The sequence below is a fragment of the Rhinoderma darwinii genome, chromosome 1, assembly GCF_050947455.1.
Source record: "Rhinoderma darwinii isolate aRhiDar2 chromosome 1, aRhiDar2.hap1, whole genome shotgun sequence".
Lineage (NCBI taxonomy): Eukaryota > Metazoa > Chordata > Amphibia > Anura > Rhinodermatidae > Rhinoderma > Rhinoderma darwinii.
In genome coordinates this window covers 274,525,197-274,552,576 of record NC_134687.1, presented here as the reverse complement: position 1 = coordinate 274,552,576, position 27,380 = coordinate 274,525,197, and the positions used below count along the sequence as shown (strand labels likewise).

The window sequence follows — 27,380 nt, the reverse complement described above, 5'->3', positions numbered from 1 at the left end:
TGGACGAGAGGGCCTAGCTCGCGATCACAGTTTCATTTCATCCCAGGTGTTCAATGGGGTAAAGTTCAGGGCTCTGTGTGGGCTAGTCAAGTTCTTTCACATCATACTCGCCTAACCATGTCTTTATAGACCTTGCTTTGTGCACTGTGGAACAGTCATGCTGCAACAGAAAAGGGCCTTCCGCAAACTGTTCCAGCAGAGTTGGTAGCATACAGTTGTCCAAAATTCCTTGGTATGCTGAAGCATTAACATTTCCCTTTACTGGAACTAGGAGGCATAGACCAACCCCATAGCATTATCCTTCCTCCACCAAATTTTACAATTGGCACAATGCAGTCAGGCAGGTCATGTTCTCCTGGCATTCGCCAAACCCAGATGCGTTCATCAGACTGCCAGATAGTGTAGAGTGATTCGTTTTCAGTGTCCAGTGGCTTTACATCACTCCATCTGACGCTTGGGATTGTGCTTGGCTTGCATGCAGCGTATCGACCATGAAAACTTATGCCCTGAAGCTCCCGATATACAGTTTTTGTGGAAATCTTAATGACAGAGGAGATTTGGAACTATGCAGTTATTGAGTCAGCAGAGTGTAGGCGACTTTTATGCACTATACGCATCAGCACTCGACGACCCCACTCTGTAACTTTAGGTGGACTGCCACTTTGCAATAATATCACTCACAGTTGATTGTGGAATATCTAGAAGGGATGCAATTGCACAAACTGACTTCCAACTGTGACATCCTATTACAGTACCACACTCAAACTCAGTGATCTCTTTAGAATGACCCATTCTTTCACAAATATTTGTAAAGGCAGACAGCATGACTAGATGCTGGATTTTATACACTTGTAGCAAAGGCACTGAAAGAAACATCTGGATTCAATGATTAACCCATTAGTTACCGCCCATAGGTGTTTTTACGGCAGACAGTAACGGGCTTTATTCTGATGCATTGGCCTTTTTACGGCGCTGCCTCAAAAGAAATAAACGCCACCGGGAGCAGTTAAAGCTCCCTGCGCTCAGTTATCTCTGGTGGGCGGGATCTAAATAAGTATCGATCCCGTCCGTTTAAGCCCTTAGATGTAGCACTCAATAGCGAATACCGCATCTAGGTGGTTTTGGATAAAGGAAGAAACGATCGCAGGTTACCGTTGGATTCTATGGCAGCCGGGGGCCTAATAAAGGCCCCCAGGTCTGCCTCTAGTGAATGCCTGTTAGGCCATGCCAGAGGCAGATGCCTGTCAGTTTTACACAGAAGTATTGCAGTGTATTATAAAAGGGATCAAATCATCACATAGTAGAGACCCCTAGTGGGACTAAAAAAAAGTTTAAGAAAGTTTATAATAAATAAATAAAAATCCCAAGTAAAAAAAAAAATGAAAAAAATAACTTTTTCCCCTTACAAAATGCTTTGTTATAAAAAAAAAAAAAAAAAAGGAAAGTGAAACAATTGACACATATTTGGTATTGTTGCGTCCGTAAAGACCCCAATTATAAAACTATTTCATTATTTAACCCACACGGTGAACGCCGTAAAAAATTAAATAAAAAACAATACCAGAATTGATGTTTTATGTTCATCCTGCCTTCTATAAATGTTGATAAAAACTGATTAAGTCACATGTACTCCAAAATGCTACCAATAAAAACGAAAAGTCGCTCCGCAAAAAATAAGCCTTCATACAGCTGCATCGGCGGAAAAATAAAAAAGTTATGGCTTTTAAAATATGGCAACACAAAAACAAATAATTTTGAAAAAAATGAGTTTTTATTGTGTAAAAGTAGTAAAACATAAGAAAACCCGCTGAATAAAGTTATTATGTTTATACCACATGGTAAACTAAATAAATTTAGTACAGAAAAAAGAGTGGTGAAATTTCTGAGTTTTCTTCTATTCCCCCCAATAAAAGTTAATCAATAAATTATATGTACGCCAAAATGGTGCTATTAAAAAATACAACTTGTCCCGTAAAAAACAAGTCCTCATGCAGCTACATTGATGCAAAAAAAAGGAAAAGTCATAGCTCTTTGAATGTGACGATGGAAAAACTTAAAAAATAGCTGTCATTAAAGTCTAAAATAAGCTGGTCACTAAGGGGTTAAGAGGTGTGTCCCAATACTTTTGTCCATATAATGTATATCCTCAATCAAGCAATTGGAAAATCATTATGATCAGAGTAAAAATCATTGCTACTGAACATTTTACAAACCAGCGACTGAGAAAAATTGTGAGACGTGATGTTAATTTCTCAAATGGAACAGATTGTAGTCTACAAGCAACACCTTCCATTCGGTAATAGGAATATGGCACCATCCCCATGTCTCCCCTCCTAACCTCCTGTTTTACCTCTCTCCCAGCCCGTTTCTTGTTTTCTACAGTAGTTAGAATAGCCCCTTTTCCTATTGTGTCAGCTTTTTTTTGTATTTGGTCTAAGAACATGTGTATTTAAATACATTGAATCTTCCTGATGTAGGCCACTTTCTAATATCTATTACCCTTTTTATTGTTTAACTACTAATTTACTAATTATTTTTGCATCTTCTTTGCAAAGTGTCCATATAACCTCTAATGAACAGCAACCCAAATGGTCAATCAATCCGTGGAGGTTTGTCCATTGAAGGAAGCATTACTACTTACCTTTCTCTCCTAGCTTTGATTCTTTCTTCATCATACCTACAACAAAATTTATAGTAAATGGTAACTGCTAATTTATAAATTAATACATGATATGCACAGTATTTTAGGTCTATTTCTCATCAATACTCAAATTAAAAATCTGTTAAAGGACCTTTCCAGTTTAATAAATAACATATTTGCCTGCACTGTCCACATGCCACACTGGAGTTTTATAGATCATAGTTGCTGGAAACATTTAGCTTCCACTTCTATAGCTGCAAAAAGGTGGCCTTTTAGTATCCAAAGCTACCCACTTACACATATAACAGATGCACGAACAATATACTGTATAGATTAAAGGGGTTATGTGGGGACCAAAAAGTATTAGCACTGTACTCACTGCAGCATGTGAGTACACTCACTAATATACATTACGGTCCCCCATCGCGCTGATTATGAGATTTTAATAGATTTTTATAGCGCTGACAGAGGATCGGATGTCTAGCGGCATAGTCTTCCTTCATGACGACACGACTCTTCTTCATGTGACTGGCTCTGCTGTACTCTATGTAATCGCTGTAGCAGTAGTGAGCATAGAACATCAATTTTTAAGGACTGGAAAGTCTTTTTAATAATGGGCAATAATACATAAAATATCACTTTGCAATAACATCAAATTCTTTTCACTTGATCTTGGCCCATACTGATTACGATATGAACAAAATGAAAAATTCTGAAGTGGGAACTTAAAGTATGTATTGAGTCAATTTTATATTTTTATTTTTATTTTTTTTTACTAATGAAGGTTAAATAGGAATATAATGGCTACTATAAATGCAATAAGGAATTAGGTCATATGTCACAAATAGTTTACAATATATTCTAAACTTACTGTATAACGCACTCAGGGATATGTACATTCTCCATAGGAATTATTTGCTCCAGTTCCTCCAGACTATGCACATACTGTATCTTACTGATAAATTTCACACTGTTGAAGACAATAGTAAACAGTAAATTTAACATGTCTGTATTTGTACCGACTAAGATTTGTGTCAGAACATAGTTTGTTCAGTTTTAGCTATGAGTGTTACATTTCTTAGAAAAATCTGATGTATCCGGTAGCCTGAGATAGGTACTTGCTGCCATGCTGCCTTTCACCATCTTTGCTATCAACTCAGTGCCAATAGCAGAGTCATGTCTGACAGTACACTGCCTAACAACCATAATATTGAAGGGTAACAGCATTTCTCTAGCATCTAGTCCAGGGGTAGACAACTTACAAAAAAAAAACAAACAATGGTGAAGTACATAAAAGTTATATAAGACAAACTGTTACCACGTATGTGACACAAACCAATTAATCAGTTAATTAAACTTACATTTCAGTGTGACCCTTGTCTCTCACTTTATCTGCAAAGATGATCCATCTGTGGCTACTCAACACCAGCTTGTGGGGGTCACATAGAAGAGACCGCAGGTACTAGGGGGAACTGCACACAGGAGAGACCGCGACTACTGAATAAAAGCTTGGGGGGGGGGGGGATCACGTAGAAGAGAAAATGGCTACTGAACAATAGCTTGGAAAAGAGAGTGCTGTCAACTTTTGCTAACTTTTTTTTTTTACAGAGCGGTTACTGTACTCAGTCCTTGCAGCACTGCATTATGCGATTGGGGACGCTGAATACCAGGAAAGAGGGCAGTACTGCATTGTGTGCTTGTCAAGTGTTCAGCAGCGACAAACATCATGAAGCACTGCTCTCTTTTCTGATGATCAACACCGCCAAGCAAAAAACGGTGCTGGACACTGGAAGAGCGAAGTGTGCCAGCAAACCATGCCCCATGTGCTGGCTGTGTTAGAGCTGCCACAGGTTGCTGACCCCTGATCTAGTCTTTCCCTATCACTTCCACATTAGCTATGTTATCATACAAATAAATGTAGTTCATGACTCAAGTGATAAAAGTTCCAGTAAGAAGAGATCCAGACACTTCTTATTATTACAACTGTAGGTAAGGCTAATTTCACAAATAAATTTCTGGGTACTTTTGGCCTCCATGAAAGTTAAGAATGATATTTATTTTTATTATAGTAATTGAAATGTATTTTGGGGACCAACTAGCTAGTATCTTGGCCACCCAAGAGTTCCATATTTTCAGAAATTTGTCAGGACATCCTGAGCTTCAGATGTGAGTTTAAAACATGGAAGGGTAGAGTTAACCCCTTAAGGATGCAGCCTTGTTTTGACCTTAAGGCTCAGAGCCCATTTTTGAAATCTGACATATTTCACTTTATGTGGTAATAACGTCAGAATGCTTAAACCTATCCAAGCGATTTTGAGATTGTTTTCTCGTGACACATTGGGCTTTATGTTAGGGGTAAAATTTGGAAGATATATTCCGTGTTTATTGGTGAAAAATTGCAAGATGTAGAGAAAATTTATAAAAAATAGCATTTTTCAGAATTTAAATGCATCTGCTTGTCAAACAGACGGTTATACCCCCAAAATAGTTACTAGTTCACATTTCCCATAGGTCTACTTTAGATTGGCATCGTTTTTTGAACATTCTTTTATTTTTCTTGGACGTTACAAGGCTTAGAACACAAACAGCAATTTCTCATATTTTTAAGAAAATTTCAAAAGCCTTTTTTTAAGGTACCTGTTCAGTTCCGAAGTGGTTTTGAGGGGCCTATGTATTAGAAACGCCCATAAAACACCCCATTTTGAAAACTAGACCCCTCAAAGTATTCAAAACAGCATTTAGAAAGTTTATTTAACCCTTCAGGCATTTGACAGAAATTAAAGAAAAGTAGAGGTGAAATTTGCAAATTTAACTTTTCTTGCTGAATTTCAATTGTATTAAAAAAATTTCTATAACACAGAAGGTTTTACCAGAGAAACACTACTAAATATGTATTGTCCAGATTCTGCAGTTTTTAGAAATGTCCCACATGTGGCTCTAGTGCACTCGTGGACTAAAACACAAGCCCCAGAAGCAAAGAAGCACCTAGTGCATTTTGAGGCCTCTTTTTTTATTAGAATATATTTTAGGCAGTATGCCAGGTTTGAAGAGGTGTTGAGGTGCCAAAAGTGACCCCATTTCGGGAACTACACCCCTCAAGGAATTCATTTATGGTTGTTGTTACCATTTTGACCCCACAGTTTTTACAGAGCACGTATTTGAATTGGGCTGTGAAATTAAAAAAAATTACACTTTTTCCAATAAGATGTCATTTTTGATAAAAATTTCTTATTTTCACAGGGAACAAAATACCCTATTTTGTTGCCCAATTTTTCCTGAGTGCAGCAATACCCCATTTGTGGCGATAAACTGCCGTTTGGGCCCATGGGTTGCCTCAGAAGGGAAGGAGTGCTGTGTGTTCTTTGGAGTGCAGATCTTGCTGGATTGGTTTTCGGGTGCCATGTCACATTTGCAGAGCCCCAGAGGTATCAAAGCAATGGAAACCCGCCAGAAGTGACCCCATTTTGGAAACTACACCCCTCAAGGAATTAATTGATGGGTAATGTGACCATTTAGACCCCATAGTTTCTTCACAGAACTTATTTGAATTGGGCTGGGAATTTAAAAATATATATATTTTCCAATAATATGTAGTTTTAGCTAAAAATTTCTTATTTTCACAAGAAATAAAACACTCCATTTTGTTGCCCAATTTGTCTTGAGTGCAGCAATACCCCATTTGTGGTGATAAAATGCCGTTTGGGCCCATAGGAGGGCTCAGAAGGAAAGGAGCGCTATTTGTTCTTTGGAGTCCAGATTTTGCTGGATTGGTTTTCGGGTGCCATGTCGCATTTACAGAGCCCCAGAGGTATCAAAGCAATTAAAACCCACCAGAAGTGACCCCATTTTGGAAACTACACCCCTCAAGGAATTCATTTATTGGTGTTGTGACCATTTTGACCCCATAGTTTTTTCATATAACTTATTTGAATTGGGCTGGGAATTCAAACAAAATTAATTTTTTCCAATAATATGTAGTTTTGGCTGAAAATTTCTTATTTTCACGAGAAATAAAATACCCCATTTTGTTGCCCAATTTGTCCTGAGTGCGGCAATGGCCAATTTGTGGTGATAAACGGATATTTTGGCCCATGGGAGGGCTCAGAAGGAAAGGACCACCATTTGGCCTACTGTGGATTTTCTGGTGCGAAGTCATGTATGCAGAAGCCCCTGAGGTACCAGTACAGTTGAAACCCCCAAGAAGTGACCCCATTTTAAAAACTACACCCCTTAAGGCAGTCATCTAGAGGTGTAGTGAGCATTTTGACCGGAGACATACACCCTATAAACTGTAATGTGGGTTCTCCTGGGTATGGCAATACATTACATGTGGCTGTTAACAGCTGCCTGGGCACGCAGCAGGGCTCAGAAGTGCAGTGTAGTGCAGTGTATTAGAGCTGTCAGCTACTCACTGAAAGCAAGCATAGTGGGTCCTGACTTTGTACAGCTACCATGACCTAATAGTACGTCCAGGAGCGGGAAGGGGTTAACCAATGCAATCCATGCAGACAACGTAGGAACCTTAGGATGTTTCCAGTGCATGAGTATGTTGTTTTGTTTTTTTAGCTTAGAATAGTAGTAATGTCATCAGAGATCTAACAGCCACAGTAGGTACACTTTCTTCCACCAGCAATAAGAGACGAATTCTAGGGTCAAGAATACGAGGGAGACCTAGTTTGAGCTCAAGAAATTCAAGAACTTCAGCCCAGAAATTATTAATAATTGTACATTCCCAGTAGGTATACGTCCCATTCTAAATAATTTGGAAGGTGTGTAATAAATTTGTTGGAAAAATTTTACTTGAATAAGTCGGTCTCTTGTAGATACCAAAGGACCTGTCAGAGCAGATAGCATTTCTTTGTGATCATCCACAGAGACGGAGGGAAGAGTCTGAGACCATCGGTTCAGGTCTCTGTCAAGTTTATTAGAAGATACATCAAGCAACTGCCGATATAGTGCGAACAATGGTTTAGCCAACGTCTGCCGTGTCACCTAGTCCTCCACCGGGAACGTACATAGTCTGACATTATATCCTACAAATTGCGACCAAAGAGCATGTCTGAGCTGGAAATAATGGAGCCTGAGATGAGTCGGAATCTGCTGTTTGGATCTAAGCTGTGTGAAAGTGGCTATCTTATCCTCCACTACCACATCCTCCAAGGTCAATAACCCAAGGGTTGCCCACTTACTAGGGTTAGGAAGTCTCCTTAGCTGCGGTAAAAGTAGGTCATACCATAGTGGCGTCCTAGGTGACCAGGACTCCTCCTCCGACTTAAATAGCAGCATTGATCTCTGCCAAACCTTCAAAGTAGTCTGCATTGGGACTGGAAGCGTGTATCCACGGTGGGCTGCCTATAAATAGAGTTCACTAGGGCTTTATAGGAACCAAGATGTGAAGCCTCCAGCTCAGTGCAGGAGTTAAAATGTCTATGAGTAAACTACCACCAAAACGTACACCAATTGGCTGGCGAGGAAGTAAAGAATTAAATTCCGGAGAGCCAACTTCCCCTTCTCAGTGGGGAGTTGCCTTGTTCCCAGAGCAATTCTGGGAGTGCCTCCTGCCCAAATGAAAGATCTAAGCTCTTTATCCATATTATTGTACATTGATAGTGGTAGCCACACTGGAGACAAAAAGCTTGGCAGGGACTTCATTTTAAATAGATTAATTCTGCCCGTAGCTGTGAGAGGGAGGTGTCCCCTATCTATCAAGGTCTATCTTAAGAGACTGTACCAAAGGAGTGATATTATCTGGTATAAAGCTACACATGTTGGGCCTGATTACTACACCAAAATAAGTAATTTTATCTGCCCACTGTAGTGGGAAAGGAAGTGCAACGTCTATCGCCATCACCAAGGACTTTGACCAGTTCATACGAAGTCCAGAGAAGGATGCAAATAAATCAAATAAAGGCAACATTGCCCGCAGAGATGGACCCGGATCATTAAGTAATAGGAGCGTGTCATCAGCATAGAGAGAGACACGTTCCTCCCTTCCACCCATCACGAAGCCCTTTATTTCAGGAAAGGCCCTTATAGCCAATGCAACAGGCTCAATGGCCAATGCAACGAGGGAGGGCGAGAGTGGGCAACCCTGTCTAGTCCCTTGGACTAGTGTGAATGAGGGGGGGATGTGACAATTGGTTTTAATACTGGCTGTAGGTTTGGAGTATAATAATTATCCATAGTAAAAATTTGGGTTCAAATCCAAACTTACCAAGTACAGACCACAGATAAGAGCATTCCGCCGAGTCACATGCCTTTTCAATATCTAGAGAGGCAACAATTCTGGTTCCCCCCGAACCCACAGCAGGGGACATGTTAGTAAAAAGCCTTTGAATGTTAACATCAGTGGTCTTCCCGGGCATAAAACCTGACTGGTCCAGATGGATAATATGAGAAATTATTTTTTGCAGACACATTTCTAGTATTTTGGCCAATGTTTTAATGTCACAATTAAGTAGTGAAATAGGCTGGTTGGAGACACAATCTTTCGGATCTTTACGGGGCTTGGGGATCAGTACTACAAGAGAGGGAGGATATCACTCGGATGAAGGGATTGGAAAAGGTTAAGCAAATGAGGGGCTATTAACTCAGCATGCAGTTTATACCACTCTATGGGCAGGCCATCCCGTCCCAGGGTTTTCCGGTTCGGGAAGAAGCCAATAGCCTCCATAATTTCCTCTATAGTCAAAGCAGCTTCGAGAATACCAACATCCTCCCTATCCAGGGTAGGGAACACAATACCATCCAAGTATGTCTCTAGATCAAAAGTGGTGGTGTAAACCTTAGAAGAGTATAAGTCAGAGTAAAATTTAGCAAAGACTTCATTAATGGCCAAGGGGTCACTAACAGACATCCCTATACAAGAGGTTATTTCCAAAATATGGTTTGGGGTAGTGTCTTCCCTAGCCAGGTATGCCAGCAAAATACCATTTTTGTCTCCGTGCTCAAAAACCCTCTGCTGAGAGTAAGTAGTAAGTTCAGATAATAAAATATTATATTCTCGTTGTTTTGCCAAGAAGGCAGTCAAGGCTGAAGACTCCTTAGTCCTGAGATACTGTTCCTTTGCCACAGCCAACTCAGCTTCTAAAACTGTATGCTGCTGAGCCAACCCCTTTCTATAGAAGGATGTTGCCCCTATGACTACCCCTCTAATATATGCCTTGAAGGCATCCCACACCAGATTGCTATCTGCCGAACGCAGATTAGTATTCCAGAACTCTACAATTTCTTTCTCCAATGTAGTTGTAATCTCAACACAAGAGAGGCAAAGGGGACTTAGTCTCCAGATCTTACACTTTGAAGTTTCGGGAAACCCCAGAGTAACCATGAGCGGAGACTGAGCCGATATTCCCCGAGGGAGGTATTGCGCATCCACTACATATTCCAATGAGGCAGCATTACCAAATGCCAAGTCAATTAGGGAGAAGGACCTATAGGCTGGTGAGTGGGAGGAATAAGCCACAGAGTTAGGGTAACAAGCCCGCCAAATTTCCCGCAGATGATACATGGCAGCCCAATCAGTTAAAGAGGAACCAGAATCTGGGACTCCCCCCAGTTTATCTAGGCCAGAACACAGCAAGAGATTAAAGTCCCCCAGGAGCAGAAGAGGAGCAGGACCAAGTTCCGTTACCAGCATTGTTATATCAGTGAGTTTTTGGATAGAGGCCAGAGGAGGATTATAAACATTCACCACAATAAAGGAAATAAAGTGGATTTGACAAAACAGCACAATGAACCTCCCCGGTTGATCCGTTTTAACACTTGTAACATCACATTGTAGAGATTTATGAACCAGCAAGGAGACCCCACAGGAGTAAATGGAGTAGGAGGCATGATAACCATGCCTGACCCAAGGCCGTGCAAGGGCTCGCAGCTTGGAACCAAGTAGATGGGTCTCTTGTAGTAGAACCATGTGTGGATTGTACATGGAGAGTTAATTAAACACCGGAGCCCGCTTGAATTTGTCATAATCCTCTCACGTTCCAGGAGATAATTTTAAGATGTCGTAGCATCTCCATGAGTAATAATAAGGGTAATACAGGAGAGCCGCAACACACTGGGGTTGAATATTGCAATTGTGTCTCCTATGAAAGTCTCCAACTCCAGCACTTCCACAGACAAGATCACCAGTCCACATATTCAGAGAAATTACATATATACAAGCAGACAAGTATGAAAGGCAAAAACAATTAATCCATCCCCCCGAACTTGAGACAGGTTTCATTCCCAAATGCAGCAATCAGCAGAAAACATAAACTAAACTACAATGTATTTAGAAATGGTTAGCAAAGGGGGGCTACCCCCTTCCCCTAGAAAACATCAACATATTTTACATAGAATTAATAGACACAATAGAACTACGGGGGGATTTAAGCAAAATATTCAAGTCCTGTTGGGTGACATGACATCCAGCATCACTGAAGACATCAGCGAGGAAACTCTAAATCTACCCCCAAAGAGTAGAGTGAAGAACATGTTCCATGTTGCAAAACAGTCTCCTTTCATTATAGTTCCCTACAGCACAAGAATATATGGAGCGATAGAAGCCATATAGTTAGAGTAACTGACGTAGATCGAGAATTTGGCACATCTCTCAGCCCCCATCAGTCCTGAAATCTTTGGTGAAGAAAATCGAAAGCTCCAGCAAGGAGCAAAATAAAGAACATGTTCCATGTTGCAGAACAGTTTCCCCCTGTGGTATGCCTCCGTCACATGAGGAGACACGAAAACAGGAGTGCAGAAACTAGAGTCCATGACGTTCCAACCAGGCAAAGGCGTCTTCCAGCTTGTCCAGGAACATTGTAGAGCCGTTGTCCACCAATCTGAGTTTGGCAGGGTACACCATAGAATAGACTATTTGCTTCTCCCTAAGACATTTCTTGGCCTCTGTAAATCGCTGCCTCCGTTTTTGTACCTCCAATGAGTAGTCTGGAAAAACTGTCACATCCTGATTGGTATACTTCAGAGGCCCTCATTTCCTCGCAAGTTCCAGCAACTTATCTCTGTTCTTGAAATTCAAAAACTTTGCAATGAATGTGCGTGGCGGCGCTCCAGGTGGAGGGGCTCTAGTCGGGATACGATGCACTCATTCCACACAAAACATAGGAGAAAAGACAGTATCCCCAAACAATGACTTAAGCCAATTTTCCAAGAATGCAGCAGGGTCTGACTTTTCCACACCTTAAGGCAGGCCAACAAAGCGGATGTTGCACCTGCACAAACAGTTCTCCATATCATCAACCTTAGCTCACCATGTGGACTGCTGTGTTTCTAGAGTGTCAACCGTTGTTCTTAAAGGAGCCACAAAATCTTCCAAATCAGAAATACATCTCTCAGACTCAGTAGCTCTTTCACGCTGTGTGTGCACGTCTGCTCTGAGAAGTCCAAAGTCTGTCTGAAGGGCATCAATTTCCTCGTTTAGAACCGTACGAGATTCTGTGATAGCCTTCAGCACATCCAACATGGACAGTTCAGGAGGAGAGTCAACAGGAGTGGAAGAAGCCTTAGAAGGCTGTGAGGCGTGGGGCCCAGATGTAGGACCGGTGGATTTATCCAATTTGTTCGTAATTTTAGACTGTTTGGAGGGGGTCATTTCAGGAGTACCCCTAGTTGCAGGATAGAGTAAGGACTGAGAATCACCTCAGATCGGTGCATGGCTAAACACACTTCAAAGAATTCTAAACATAGGGAAGGGAGCAGACCCTCCACGCGACTCTTTATTTCCAGATTATATCTTTAGCAGCATCAGGAGGGATAGCATGGAGGTCAGACCACATCCAAGTTACATTGGCAGTAAGTTGCTAAAGTCACTCACCACTCCACAATGGCTGCCACGTCCACAAGATAGAGATAGCTCACAGGAAAGTGTGGCCCAAGATGGTTGCCGCGTTTGTGCTGTCCTGCACGGATTTGTTGCTGCTGGTCTAAATGGAGCCCAAGAAGTGAGGGCACTGGGTAGGAAGGGCAGGACCACCTGGGTTAGTGTTCCTTGAAGAGCAGCTCCATTCAGGGATCTGTAACAGGCTTCGTTTGCCTGCGCTAGTGCGACTGGAAGTGCGGCCCTCGCACTTCCAGATTCAATTTTAGGCCGGGGATCCATCTCGCACACTAGGCCCCTATGATGAAAAGCTGCCAAATGCTGCAGCGAAATCACCAGAAGGCAGCATTACCGTCGGTGAGCACCGCTGTGTGCAGTACACCCAGTGCTAAGACGGAGGATGACGGTGGATTGCAATAGGCGCTGGCGGAGATCTCCTGCTGCATGTCTGCTCCCGCCATCGTCCAGGCCATGCTCCCTTTATGATATATTTGTCGCAACTCGCTAGACACTCTTCTCTTTCTTACGCCACCACGTACTTTACACCAGTATTGCAGTAAAAAATTATAATAAATCTGGTGCATTAAGTGACTGACCCTTTTTTAAACACTTTTAACTGTCAAGAAAGGTGCAAAAGTGCATTTTGCTTAGTAAATGTACCCCACTGTGCTTACAGCTGTTGTCCAAGTGCTTCACTAGTCAATGCTTTATGGTAGCATGTCAAGAGAACAAAAAAATAAATCTAATTTGACATCCCAGCTACAGTTTGCCAAAGGGCTTGCATGAATCTCACGTTTAAAAAGATTTCATAGTCTTAAAGAGGCTCTGTCACCAGATTTTGCAACCCCTATCTGCTATTGCAGCAGATAGGCGCTGCAATGTAGATTACAGTAACGTTTTTATTTTTAAAAAACGAGCATTTTTGGCCAAGTTATGACCATTTTTGTAATTATGCAAATGAGGCTTGCAAAAGTCCAAGTGGGTGTGTTTAAAAGTACAAGTCCAAGTGGGCGTGTATTAGGTGCGTACATCGGGGCGTTTTTAATACTTTTACTAGCTGGGCGCTGTGAAGAGAAGTAACATCCTCTTCTCTTCAGAACGCCCAGCTTGTGACAGTGCAGATCTGTGACGTCACTCACAGGTCCTGCATCGTGACGGCCACATCGGCAGCAGAGGCTACAGTTGATTCTGCAGCAGCATCAGCGTTTGCAGGTAAGATCGACTTACCTGCAAACGCTGATGCTGCTGCAGAATCAGCTGTAGCCTCTGGTGCCGATGTGGCCGTCACGATGCAGGACCTGTGAGTGACGTCACAGATCTGCACTGTCACAAGCTGGGCGTTCTGAAGAGAAGAGGATGTTACTTCTCATCAGAGCGCCCAGCTAGTAAAAGTATTAAAAACGCCCCGATGTACGCACCTAATACACACCCACTTGGACTTGTACTTTTAAACACACCCACTTGGACTTTTGCAAGCCTCATTTGCATAACTACAAAAATGGTCATAACTTGGCCAAAAATGCTCGTTTTTTTAAAATAAAAACGTTACTGTAATCTACATTGCAGCGCCTATCTGCTGCAATAGCAGATAGGGGTTGCAAAATCTGGTGACAGAGCCTCTTTAAGAGAGTAAAATTGAGCGTATTTGCCATACAAAAACACAGGGGTTACTTCTGGTATTGCAGCTCAGCATAATTCAATTGACAAGCTCACTGTTACGACATATAAAGCTTTGCTAAAATTTAAAGGGGTGTTTGTGGATATAATAAAGGACTTATTTAGGGGAAATGTACACAAGTAAAAACTTTTTTGTACTAATGCTGGAATGCCATAGGTTGCTGATCACTGTCTCAAAGCATAAAATTAAAGGGACACCTGCCAAAACTTAACTTTCCCATGTGTACCATTATGGTATTCCATGTGTCAGACTCTCGCCCGTTATTTTTCTTGCTGCTTCTATCTCTATATATCAGACTGGGATGGTTGATTAGCAGCAGTGTGAATCAGGCTCTGTGACACACTTTCTTTACATGAGTCTATGGAGATCTATGTGTCACCCATAACAGGCTTCAGCAGTTCCTGTACCACACTAGCCTTGCACAGGAGGGACAGAAACTTCTATCATCAGCTACCACTGATACTTACACAGGTTCCTGTTACACAGGTATAATGTAGAATAATATAGTGCAGCCTCCCTGTCTGTATATTTATGGTTTCTCATTTAGGGGAATATAGAGAGAATGATAATCACAGTGTCCCCCAGATTTAGAAATGGTATGGTCTCTAGCTGGTCATGTGAAGCTATGCTGAAGCATCATGGGATTGATAGCAAAGCAGAGACGAAGAGAAAGCTGGAGAAATCTAAGAATCAAGATGGAGGCTTTTTTAAAGCACAGGCAAGGGAGCATTTCAATAAGTAATTACAGGATACATAAAAGTGTAGAGTGTGGTATACAGACAGGAGGGGAATTCAGGCATGGAAACTTGTGTTATCACTGGAGGACTTCTTTAACCATCACACACACACATCAGTATTTACAGCTACATACCTAATGAATGGTCTGGAGATTGCCAATACAGTCCTGATGAACCAGGAAGGGTGGACAATGATCAAAGATTTCAAATTTTTTCTCAGCCTGCAGGAAAGAAAGCAGAGAGTATTCCATTTTGAGTCCAAAAAAATCAAACTGTCAACCTTTGTACGCCAGTTTTCTGGCATAGAAAAGTTGTAAAAGGGCCCAAAATTAGTAATTTGCAATTTTTACGCCACTCTCCCCACTTTGTGAATAAGGGGTGTGGCTATGTGAAAGAGCATGGTGCCACAGTGGCCTGACAATTTTATTATTATTTAAGACGTAAATTATAGTGAAAATATACACCATCTCCTAGTTATTGTAGATTTCACTCTGTGGGGCGTAGCAAGGTAGGGGGTCGGTGTCCCCCAAGATTGGACTACCCCCCCAATCGGTCAATTAAAAAAATATAAAAAAATGATGCTTACCTCTCCGCTCCTCTTTTCTCCTCCAGGTACACTTAGGCTCCATCCGCATGCTGTGATTCATACAAGGTCCTGACACCGGGCAGCATCAGGACATTTTATGTGATGCAGCACTGATGACGTTGAAAGCTACGTAGCATATAAGGCCCTGACACTGCTCGGCATCAGGACCTTGTATGAGCCTCCACACGCTGAGAGAGGAAGCCGAAGGGGAGAAGAGGAGGGGTGAGGTGAGTATACTTTCTATTTTTATTTTTTGTCCAATAGGGAGATTGGATGATGCATGGTTGTTGTGCCATACAGCCAGCGGACAGATGTGACAGACTTGATAAGAGGCGTGTGCCTCTTAATAAATCAGTTGCATTTTACTCCAGCGGAGCAGCTAGCTAATACTGGCGTATAAAACGCCAGTCTTAGTAAATTAGTAAAAAACTTTTGTAAACAATGCAAGTACTGTTCAGTCACAAGAACCAGTTACAGAAACAACCTGTGTGCACTTATACTATACTATACTACACTATTACTCTTAATGCAATTGTATAATACAGTGCCATGAAGGCTATGAATAAACCCTTTGTTTAACAGATCCTAACGAATCCTTGCGGATCCTATTGACTAATAGGAATCTGTCAGGGCTTCTGGTATTTTTTAACATAAAAATACAATAACGCCTAAATCAAAGAAAATAACTGAAATGTGAATAGAGCCTTCTAATGACATTTTGTAACTGAAAATGTAGTGCTGTTGGTAATGTCCTTGGGAACACTAGGTGAGCAGCAACACGTCTGTTTAAATCAATTGTAAATGTTGGCACTTATGTGTTAGAACTAGTAAAATATACAATGCTTGGGTACAAAGGCACTAGTGAGACGCTCTATAAGAACGGTTTATCCACTGCACTTTACCGCCACCTGCTGGCATACATTATACAACACATTTTTTTGGCAAAGGAAATTATTTATACACTTAGGGCTTGTCCACACGTAACGGATTTGCTGCGGAAAATTTCCACAGCATTTACGCATCAACTAGCAGACAATCTGCTGTGGAAAATCCACACCATTTCATGCATTTTTTACTGCGGAAAATAGTGCAGATTTTTGTGGCGGTTTTTTGGTGCGTTTTTTCAAGGGCTGTGTGATGGGGATATTTCTTATTACTGTGATGTCATTTCCACCCCCTGCAGCAAGTTACACAATACATTGTAGTGTGCTGCTGAATTGTTGATTCTCATTGAACTCTATGGAGAAAAAAACGCAGAAAATCAGTTCACTTTCTGCAGCAATAATTGACATGCTGCGGAAATAAAATTACGCAGTGTGTGGATGACCCTTGTTAAGTCTACTGTATTCCGCTGCGTATTTTCCGTCCGCAATTCCGGATGGAAAATACGCAGCAATACCGTTATGTGTGGACAAGCCATTAAGCTTCTTGTTCTTGTTGTGAAACAGTTGCATGTAAACAAAGATTCCCTGTGTGCGCATTTATCTGCATTATGATAATTATGTGTAAATTATGCATGATCATTCTTGTGTGTATGTAAACTCATTTGCAGTTTCAATGTTTCTAAAAATTCAGAACACAATGGATTATGGAAAGTTGGAGCATTCACACTGCACCTAGCCTGAATGGGTCTTGCAGAATACCCCCTATTTTCTATAGGGCTATGGCCTCAACAGCTCCTCATAAGTTTCCTGATTAAATCAAGTCTTTCCCACATTTTAATTGGCTATTAATCTTTAACATCACCTCAGAGATTCTCAGAACTGAAGTCTTTCGCTTGCCAGGCCATTCAGCATAGTTCATGTCATTGGGTTTTGGGGAAATGATAAAAAGTTTTTACTTTAAATCGTTTTTTAACAAGTGATCTTAGCAATACCAAAGGTCCTCTGTCTTTCATCTGTCCCATATGAAAGGCTGCAAGATGTTTCCTGAGGACTATTGAAGCTCTATCTCATCTAGACAGGATTTTAAACCTATTTCCTGGATAATCTGACATATGGAAGATTTGAAGGCAATTTGTGGTTAGAATTTACATCTTAAATTGTTAGTGAGATATCAAAAAATGTTTCCATTTGAGTAAATCAAACCATGGGTCACTTTTCAAAGGGATTCTTGGGGAAACGTAACTCCTACTGTACATTTCTTTATGTTTCTATGGCAGCACCAGCTTCCCTATATGCATGAGACAAATGGGCACCCTTGAGGAAGCAGAGATCCAGATAAAATGTCGAGATTTCATGTCTTTTTCCCCAATTAAAATGTGGCTCGTTCTATTGGCCAGTATATTTCCAGTATGCTTAAGGTACAGTATAGGATGAGTTATTATTTGTGAGTGACAGGAAATAAGCTTATTTTAGGCTATCCACGGAAATTAGGCACCTTGATAAATCCTAAAAAGTCAATATATAAGAGTGAGTACATCATTAGTTCACAATATGAACTCACCTCCTATCTATCATCTGATAGCACTTCTTCAACCATCCCAACCCAGGCATTCTCCGTCGAGGTGTGGCGCCATTCAGGTAAACGATCATGTAATCCTCAGCCACAAGCAACTCCAAACTGCTTATTACATACCTGCAAAAATCAAATAAAAGCAGTAAAATGCATGGGCTATTTTGTACGATAAAACATATGTAAAGGGCATGCACACCTTCCATCCGTTTTTTATTTTCAAAATGTATCTAAAAAAATCAAGCCACTTTGCAAGTAAATCTTACACCATTTTGTGTTTACAGCTACTAATCATGCCTATATGTCTCGATGGTTGCAGACAATAAATAACTATGCAGTATGGTCCTTCAGTCATACTCCCTGCATCTGTCTCCTACTTTTTGCTAACATACATTTGGTAGACAGATTGTCACGTAGGGTACGTGGACCCACTGGACCGTACCGCCTTGACGGTATGGCAGATGGACAACAGGACACAGGTCAAAGTCTATAGTTCTAATAGGTGTACTTGTGGTAACTTCAGACAGTAGCAAGGCAGGCTCAGACAGGACTTTGGCAGCAGGCAGGCACCAGGTGTGGTGTAACAGAGCAGGCGTAGTACTCAGGGCAGCATGACTCCAACACGATACGGCACCTGGACCAGGATAACACGGGATACAGGTAACAGAAACGGGAACACTGGGAACTGGAAGACACTTAAGGGACCATTTGCAGAGATGAACATAGGTAACGACAACAAAGCTCAGGCAAGGCAGGAAGGGGCACAGCAGAGTAATTTATGGCTGCGGGCGTCAGGGGGTGAGTAAACCAGACGGCCCGCGGCCATGGGTGTTACACAGATGGAAAGGGAGTATAACCGCATGATCTGACTACACACAGGTTTTGTTTGTTGTCTATAATCATGGAGACACATAGATCTGAATAAAAACTGACCCCAAACAGAGGAAGATTTTTAATCAAAAATATCCGCAAATTTCAGTAAAAAAAAAAGTTATTGCAAAGGTGTATATAGTTTTAAAGAGGCTCTGTCACCACATTATATGTGCCCTATCTCCTACATAATCTGTTCGGCGCCGTAATGTAGATAACAACAGTGTTTTTTATTTTGAAAAACAATCATTTTTGAGCAAGTTATGAGCAATTTATATTTATGCTAATTAGTTTCTTAATGCCCAACTGGGCATTTTTTTACTTTTGACCAAGTGGGCGTTGTAAAGAGGAGTGTATGACGCTGTCATTCATATCATGATCTCGCGAGATCACGCAATGCTTTAAATTAAGTCCCACACTAAAGTGTCAGGAGTGTGAATAGACATTACGTCCTGGCTGGAGGTGATGTCTATTCACTCTCAAGACACTTCAGTAAAGTTAATGTGGATGTATGTGACAGCACAGCGAGATCACGCTGTGCTGAGTACAAATGGACATGAATGGAGAGAAGTGTATGACGCTGATTGGTCAGCGTCTTACACTCCTCTTTACAACGCCCACTTGGTCAAAAGCAAAAACACGCCTAGTTGGGCATTAAGAAATGAATTAGCATAAATCTAAAATTGCTCATAACTTGCTCAAAAATGATCGTTTTTCAAAATAAAAAACACTGTTGTTATCTACATTACAGCGCCAATCAGATTATGTAGGAGATAGGGCACATATAATGTGGTGACAGAGCCTCTTTAAAACCTGATCACATGTAATCTTGCATACTTTTGCCACAGGCAAAAACATAGTAAATGGCCAACCATGTGGACTCTGGAAAAAGCTGCATAGAGCCGACAGGACACAAAGTGGCACTTCACTTTCCTAGTGTAGCTGACATTTATTTCTTGTGATCATCAGAGGTCACAGTGGTTGGACGCTCACTATCCATTGATGGCATATCCTAGTTAATGAACCATGAGTTCTGCACCGTACCAGAAATAAAGAATACAAAGTCTCCTAATTGGGTTACGAAAGAAGAAATTAATCCAATGCTCTTCTTTAAAGATGAGAAAGCATTCAATGCAACAAATATACATATGTGGGGGGTCAAGACATTTTATTGAAATTAATTGTAAGTTGGATCCATGATACCAATGTTTACACGTTTTACTAGTATCAGAGTTGATGTAGCATTTCTTTTATTTATAGAAATGGAGAATCGTCTTAAAATTAGAAGCTGATATATGCTGCAATGTTGGTCGTGGTTGATTATATTTATCTACTCACTATACATGGTCACAACAATGTCAACTCCACGTACAGAAAAAGATTCTCCATGATGTAATGGTAATCTGGACAGCTGCTGTCTGGTAAACAACAGGCTGCAAACACAATGATGGCGTTCAGACCCTCACCATAGTACCCTGGAAAAAAAGAAACAGGAGAGAAATTAGCTAAAAGAAAGTCCAAAAACTATACGTGTTGCAGTAAGAAGAAGAAATGTATCTCTACTGGTAACATTGAAAATATAATATTATTAGATAAATCTAAACAGCAGTAACTTCTTACCTCCATGTGTAACCACCTTCATGTATGGTTTGATCATTTGCAGATCAATGCGATGTTCCTGCTCCCCAATGATCACGGTTCTCCACAGGCGTCCATTTGTAGTTCCCCCTTCTTCCACAGCTCCATCACCAAACAAGTCGGCACTGTCTCCAGGCATATTCTTGCCACTTGCAACGGGTGTGTCATCTATAGGTATAATTATTTCACCTGTAAATGCCTTTACCAAAAAAGTTGTATGATGGCATAGCTCTGGGTGGTAATGCAGTTTGCTTTTCCATGCAGCTCTTAGATTCTGTTATGCCATAAATGCTTTGTTTGTTGATAACTGCACATGGTGTGTATATGAAAATTATGTTTTAGAGATCTTATGTTTGTGCGCAGTGATCTCTCAACTAGCAGAACAATATTTACACACAGCACCACCAGAATAAAGCAAGATATAGCAATAAGCAGACTACCCTCAATGTCCATTGACATCTCCCTTGGATACCAGAAAACACATTTTCTTCACCTGAAGCAGGCCCAGAGTGAAGAAAGAGTTTGAATCTTGTACACCATGTATATTGGTAAGTTTTTTTTTGTAATTATGATTGCTTTATCAACTAGAACACAGGCCATAACTAAGAATCTGAACCAACATTCTAAGCAACCACTAAAATCAGCGGCAGTTTACTTTAATAGTGTGTGAGATTTTGAGAAACAGAAGTCTGAGTAGTGCCAAAGGCATATAAGTGCTCTATAGAACCTGTTGGTTCTGGAAAGCGTTGTAGGTCCCAAATAGCTGACTTTACTAATGTAATCATCTTACATCTAATTCTGACATATCACAAGTCTATTTTGACTTGAGAGATTTTCTCATGACTATAAGTTAAGGCATATCTCTAGGATATACTATATACTGTAACTTATTGATTGCTCAAGGTACAACTGTTGGGACCCCTACTATTTCTAAAAAAGGGGCCGCAAAAGGGGGACTTCAGGATGATTCTGAATGATAAGTAAGTTAGGGCATATCCTAGGGACAGTTGACAGTTCCCCCAATGATGAGTTATTGTTAGGCGTTTGGCTTTTGGAGCTAATTGTAGGAGAAAGGTAGTGTTATACAGCGCCAGTTTAATTCAATGGGCGACCACGTAATGCATGGTTACACCTAGTTCCCCGCGCAGCTCTCTACTCTGGCTTATAAAGTAGCTGTCCCAAGCAATACAATCTCATATGACACTTTGTTTTTTGTACACTATCCTTACCTTCCCATTCCAACTCATTTCCATTGCCCAAGAACTCTAATGAGTCAGTTTCATCTGGAGTTTCAATATCATCCACATTGATGTCTAGATCATCTGGTGTATCTAGGAAGTCATCAGAAAGTACAGAGCCCTCACTCTGGTCTAAAGAGATATTAATCTCTGGAGCCACTAGTGTTTTACGCTTGCAATGAGATCCACTGATGTTTAACGTACTTGGCGGAGCTAAAGGAAAATACATGGATAAATATAATTAGTATTATTTTTTTTATATTTTACATCTAAAAAACACTTTTGATTTAGTAAGGTACCTACAAGATGTAATATCATCTGTGGGAGAGCCAAGAGTATCCATTCCTGTGTCTTCAGGTAGAGGCCTGTAAAATAGCAATATGTATGTACAAATGTAATATCAGAATTAATCTTTTTTTTAGACTGTAATTTTCATGCATTTTCTAGGAACACCCGACTATTAAGCTATTTTTTTTTTACCTAAAAATATACATATGACCCCAAAATTAAAAAAAATATAAACTTTTGAATATACTTAGTCACAGTAGTGATTCAAATCTGTTTGTACGGTGCTGATCTTTGAGTCTCTGCACGTCCTATGTTTACAGTGAAGAGTGATAATAAGTTAATCTACATAGACATCACGTGACCACGGTGACCAATCATGTTCTGTAAATCTAGCCATACATTATGAATTTTAGATTGCCATTTTCTGAACTTGTCTGTAAGGATTGTTGTTTTAGATGACAAAGCTATTGAAGAGTAACCAGAATTCTCAAAACTGCAATTCAATTAGCGCAGGCTAGACTGGGGTGTGGAGTCTAAGGGTTCCCCTGGTTTTCACCCTTAACCCCCGCAAGGAGGTATGGACTTTGCTGTAGCAGGTTCTCCACGTCACGGTCTCAAGAAAAGCCTCAAATTGTTGGCGGTAGCGCAGTTGGACTAGTGATATGGTCAAAAACGGAGATGGGTTTTGTCACCAGGAGAGCAGGATGTGGCAAGCCAAGGGATGAGACAGGCGCGTAGTCAGTAGATAGCCAGAGAGAAGGACCAGGAGAAGAACCACAAGTACCAAGTGTAGTATCCAACAAACAAGGCAGGAAAAAGGCCAAAATCAGGATCAATAGTCAATAGCAATACAAAAGCACAAGAACAGAGCCAGGAAGGATGTACCTCAATTACCAGGCACTGGATGGCAGGATAATTCCCTTTTAAATGGGCCACAACGCCTGATATCATGGACGTGGCGCTGGAACCGGCCGAGGTGAGTAATAGTGCCCCTTCTCTCAGGGCCCCTCCCCGAAGGTATTTGGTAAGAAACAACTACTTTCATCCGGACCATATCCTTTCCAATGAATGAGATAGAAGAGTTTTCCACCAACCTTCTTGCAGTCTCGAATTTGTTCTATCTCAAAATCTCCTCAGTATTCTAGAACAGAGTGAAAAGGCGTTTTGATCTTTGGAGAAAACCTTTTGCTGATTAGAGGGTGCAGAATTTAACTTTGATTAGCCCAATAATATGTGGAGCTAGCTTGTAAGATGAAACTCTTAGGCTCAGTTCACATCACGTTGTATCTACCGTTGAAGATATAGCATCTCCTGAGCTATGGTGCCCAGTCTGTCCGGGGACTCTGGTTGCTTTTAATCTCCGCTGGGTAGGCTCCAGTGACCTATTTGTCCATGGTCAGCTACTGGAGCTTCCCTAGTGACTAGCATCTACCGGAATATGTTTAACTTTCTCTGCAGCCAGCCACCCCGTCCTCGCTATTTATGCTGAGCATCAGCAATGAGAGCCTTAGATGATTCAGTACCGGAGCAGACGCAAAGCAGAACTTGAGATGCTCAAAGGCTTGCACCGCAGAAGCTGGCCAGTCTTGGGTATTTGCTCCCTTCATTAGAGAACTGAGAGGCTAAACAACTTGGGAGAAGTCTCAAATAAATTGTCTTTAGCAGTTTGCAAAGCCGAAGAATCTCTGTAGAGCGTTGAGCCCCAAAGGCTGCGGCCAGTTCAAGGCTGGGGAGACCTTGTCAGGATCAAGGGTGTTACCCAGGAAGGTTAGTTCTTTTTGCTTAAATAGACACTTCTCCAACTTCGCGTACAGGAAGTTCTAACACAGCTGCTGTAAGACTGAACAGACATGCAGATGATAGGTCCCTGGAAAAAATAAGGATGTCATCAAGATAAACCAGAACATATAGGTAAAGGATATCCTGGAAAATCTCATTAACGAAGTGCTGGAAAATCACAGGGGCATTACAAAGGCTGTATGGTATCACCAGATGTTTGTGGTGCATGTCCCAAGGGTTGAAGGCGGTTTTCTATTCATCTCCCTCTCTGATGCAGATCAAGTTGTAAGCTCACTGAAGATCCAATTTGGAGAAATTAAAAGACTCTGATACGATCTCATGTTCTGAGATTGGCGGAAGTGGATAGCTGTTCTTCACTGTAATCATGTTCAGACCTTGATAATCAATGCATGGTTTCAAGGATCCATCTTTTTTCTTAGTAAAGAAGATTTCTGCTCCAGCAGGTAAGCACGACTTTTGGATGAATCCTCTTTTGGAGATTTTCTTTGATATAATCAGACATTGCCAGAGTCTCAGGCAGGGACAGAGAGTAAACGCTACCCCTGGATGGGTCATGACCTGGAAGGTCCTAGGAGTGATGTTCTGAAAGTGTCTCAGGCCTTTGGGGAACAAGAGAAGGCAGTGCTACAGACAGTAGGAACCCCAGGGGATGATCTGACCAGTTGACCAGTCTATTAAAGGAAAATGACGTCTTAGCCATTGTAACCCCAACAGCATCGTGCACTTGGATTGAGGGAGGACCAGGAATGGAATTTATTTAAAATTAAAGACTTCCACTTGGAAGCAGACTGGAGTACTTTGATGATGAACATAACCCTGAGGGATTAGTCATACATTGACAAAGGTGAGATGAAGTAGTTCTTATAGAGGCAACAGAGGAATATGAAGTTTCTTGGCAAAGATGTAGTCAATGAAATTCTCGGCAGCTCCAGAATCTACATAAGCCAGACAGGAATTGTGAGTCCTGAAATTGAAAGATACAGGTACTAGCAGTTTATCAACAGGGAAGAAAAATTTTAGGCCTAAGGAACTATACCCGCATCCACCTTCGCCTTGTAGTTTTACTGGCTCAATATAGGACAACTGGAATGAAGAGGCCCTTTTTGTGTCATCTGAAGAGTTCTCTCTTGTGGAGGCAAGGAAGTGTGACCCAATGGCTTGGACTTAACTGGTTCCATAGTAGTAGGGATATTGAAGGTTGAGACTAGTTGAGGATACCAACGTGTGCGTTGATTTTCCCAAAACCTCTGTAAGGAAATGTCCGTCCCTTTAAGATTACCTTGACTACTAGTCCAGCTTTTGAGCTGTTCAGCCTATCCCTATTCTCTGTCTTTCTTCCTATCAGGTGTAAGGGTGGAGTACTTAAACCTGGGTTGCTTCTGTGTTCTTTGCTTGTGAATTTCCTTGCTGCATGTGTTCGATCAAGCTTTTGACTATACCCTGTACCTTTGACTATTTGGACTTTTTGGAACTGGACCTCGGCTTGTCTCTGGATTACCCTTTGCTTACGAATTTGGACTTTCTGCTCCTGGCTGATATTGACCTCTGCTATTCCTGACATCCCCATGCTTTGTGATTTGGACTTTCTGTTTACCCTCTGCCTGTCTTGTTGCATGTTCTGGTATTGCCTGCATTGCACCTCTTATCCAACACCGAACTCTGTTAAAACAACCTGGGTTCTATGCAGCCAAAACCATCCTGCCTTGCGGTGGGCTCTGGCGAAAACCATAGCATAGACTTAGACACTGTTTATCAGAGTTGTGACGGATTTGGGATTGCGGATTTATTCAGTCCTGACAGTCTCCAGCAGCCTGTGGAGAATCACTCACATAGCAATTCCATAAAACTTCCACCCTGGGAATTGCTCAACCAGTAATTCCATTACATATTCACAAGCCTTTAAAAATGATCTTTTTTCATTATGGAACCTATGCACACCCTGGTGGAACAGATGCACGATCTGACTCAGCTGGTACAAAATCTGTCCGGAACGGTTTCTCATGATGAAACTGCGCAGGTCCAAGCAGTCATTCCAGTCGCAACTCTGGTTGAACCCAAAATTAACTTGCCTGATCGTTTTTCTAGTGATCGTAAGTCTTTTATTATTTTTCCGGAGAGTTGTTAATTGTATTTTCGACTTAGACCTTTTTTCACTTGAACTGAGCAGCAGTGAGTTGGTCTCGTCATTTCACTACTGCAGGAGGATCCTTAAACCTGGGCCTTTTCGTTGAGACCTCATGCCCCTAATTTTTTTTCTGTTGAGACCTTCTTTGCGGCCCTAGGGTTATTATATGGTGAACCAGACATCACTGCAGTGGCTTAGGCCAGTCTGTTATCTCTCCAGCAGTGACGGCATCCTGTCGAAGATTACTGTTTGGAATTTAGACGGTGGTTCATCTCATCACAGTGGAACGATGCAGCGCTCCGATGTCAGGCCTTTTTGAAACCTTGAAAGATCTTCTAGTTAATTACCCTCCGCCCCCGACTTTAGAGGATACCATGACTGTTGTTGTGCATCTTAACAGATGTCTACCAGAGCGCAAAAAAGAAAGTTCAGCAATGTTCTCTCGTCCTTTCTGCGCTGAGATCCCTCTGTCTCGCAGGAGCCCATGGAGTTGGGCTCTACGCTGTCTTCTCATGAATGGAGACTTTTTTGGAGATGCAAACGGCTGTGTTTCTATTGCGTGGAGGCGGGTCATATTCTCAAGAACTGTTCCAAGACATCCAGAGCCTAGACAGTCCCCTGGAATGCCATTTGGCCAGTCAGGGTTTCCCCACATTTTCTCAAAAAATCCTTTTTCCTGTTAATGTATGGTTTAATAAAGTTTGTATTTCTGGTCAAGCTTTTGTAGATTGTGGTTCTTCGGCTAATCTCTTACATTTTCAGGTTGCTAATAGATTGGCTATTCCCCTTGTTCAGCTGAGTACCCCTGTCAACGTATCTGCTATAGCTAATACCGCGCTCTCTCAGGGGTCGGTCAAGTTCTCCACTCTGCCTGTAACTTTGGAAGTAGCGACTTTGCATACTGAACTAATCTCTTTCTTTATCTTATTTCCCTTCTGAGGTAATATTAGGTATTCCATGGCTGCAGACACATAATCCTGTTATTGATTGGGTAAGAGCAGATTTGATTAAGTAAAATTCTAAATGTTATGATTCTTGCATGTCTTTGTCTACTACTAATGTATCTTGCAACGCACCATCAGTGCCTGAGTGTATTCAAGATTTTGAGGATGTCTTTTCTGAAATTGGTTGGGAATCTCTTCCTTCTCATAGGCCGTTTGACTACCCCATTGTACTTCTCCTTAATGCTAAGCTGCCTTAATAGGCGGATTTATAATCTTTCTGCTCCGGAAAGACAGGCCGTGAAAGATTATATTAAAGACGGTCTTCATAAGGGTCATATTCGTCCATCTACTTCTCCAGTGGGTGCAGGTTTTTTCTATGTTGAAAAGAAACATGGCGGTTTAACACCCCGTATCGACTATCGTGAATTAAATAAGATTACCGTTAAAAACCAATATCCTCTTCCACTCATCTCGGACCTGTTTAATCAGATCTCAGGAGCCAGGTGGTTCTCTAAACTGGATTTACGCGGGGCCTACAATTTGGTTCACATCCGCAGAAGG

The 27,380-nt window shown here is 41.4% G+C and overlaps 1 protein-coding gene across 1 annotated transcript in view; it reads right to left on the bottom strand.

Annotated features, from left to right (window-relative positions):
- ATCAY (ATCAY kinesin light chain interacting caytaxin) overlaps positions 1-27,380 on the bottom strand; it is a 61,355-nt gene that overhangs the window by 4,535 nt on the left and 29,440 nt on the right. The window contains exons 3-10 of the mRNA XM_075864172.1: positions 21,966-22,027; positions 21,654-21,875; positions 20,407-20,592; positions 20,159-20,261; positions 17,908-18,039; positions 15,011-15,097; positions 3,513-3,611; positions 2,642-2,677 (exon numbers count right to left, since the gene is read on the bottom strand). Coding sequence (XP_075720287.1) covers positions 2,642-2,677; positions 3,513-3,611; positions 15,011-15,097; positions 17,908-18,039; positions 20,159-20,261; positions 20,407-20,592; positions 21,654-21,875; positions 21,966-22,027 — 927 coding nt within the window. The remainder of the gene's footprint in view (positions 1-2,641; positions 2,678-3,512; positions 3,612-15,010; positions 15,098-17,907; positions 18,040-20,158; positions 20,262-20,406; positions 20,593-21,653; positions 21,876-21,965; positions 22,028-27,380) is intronic.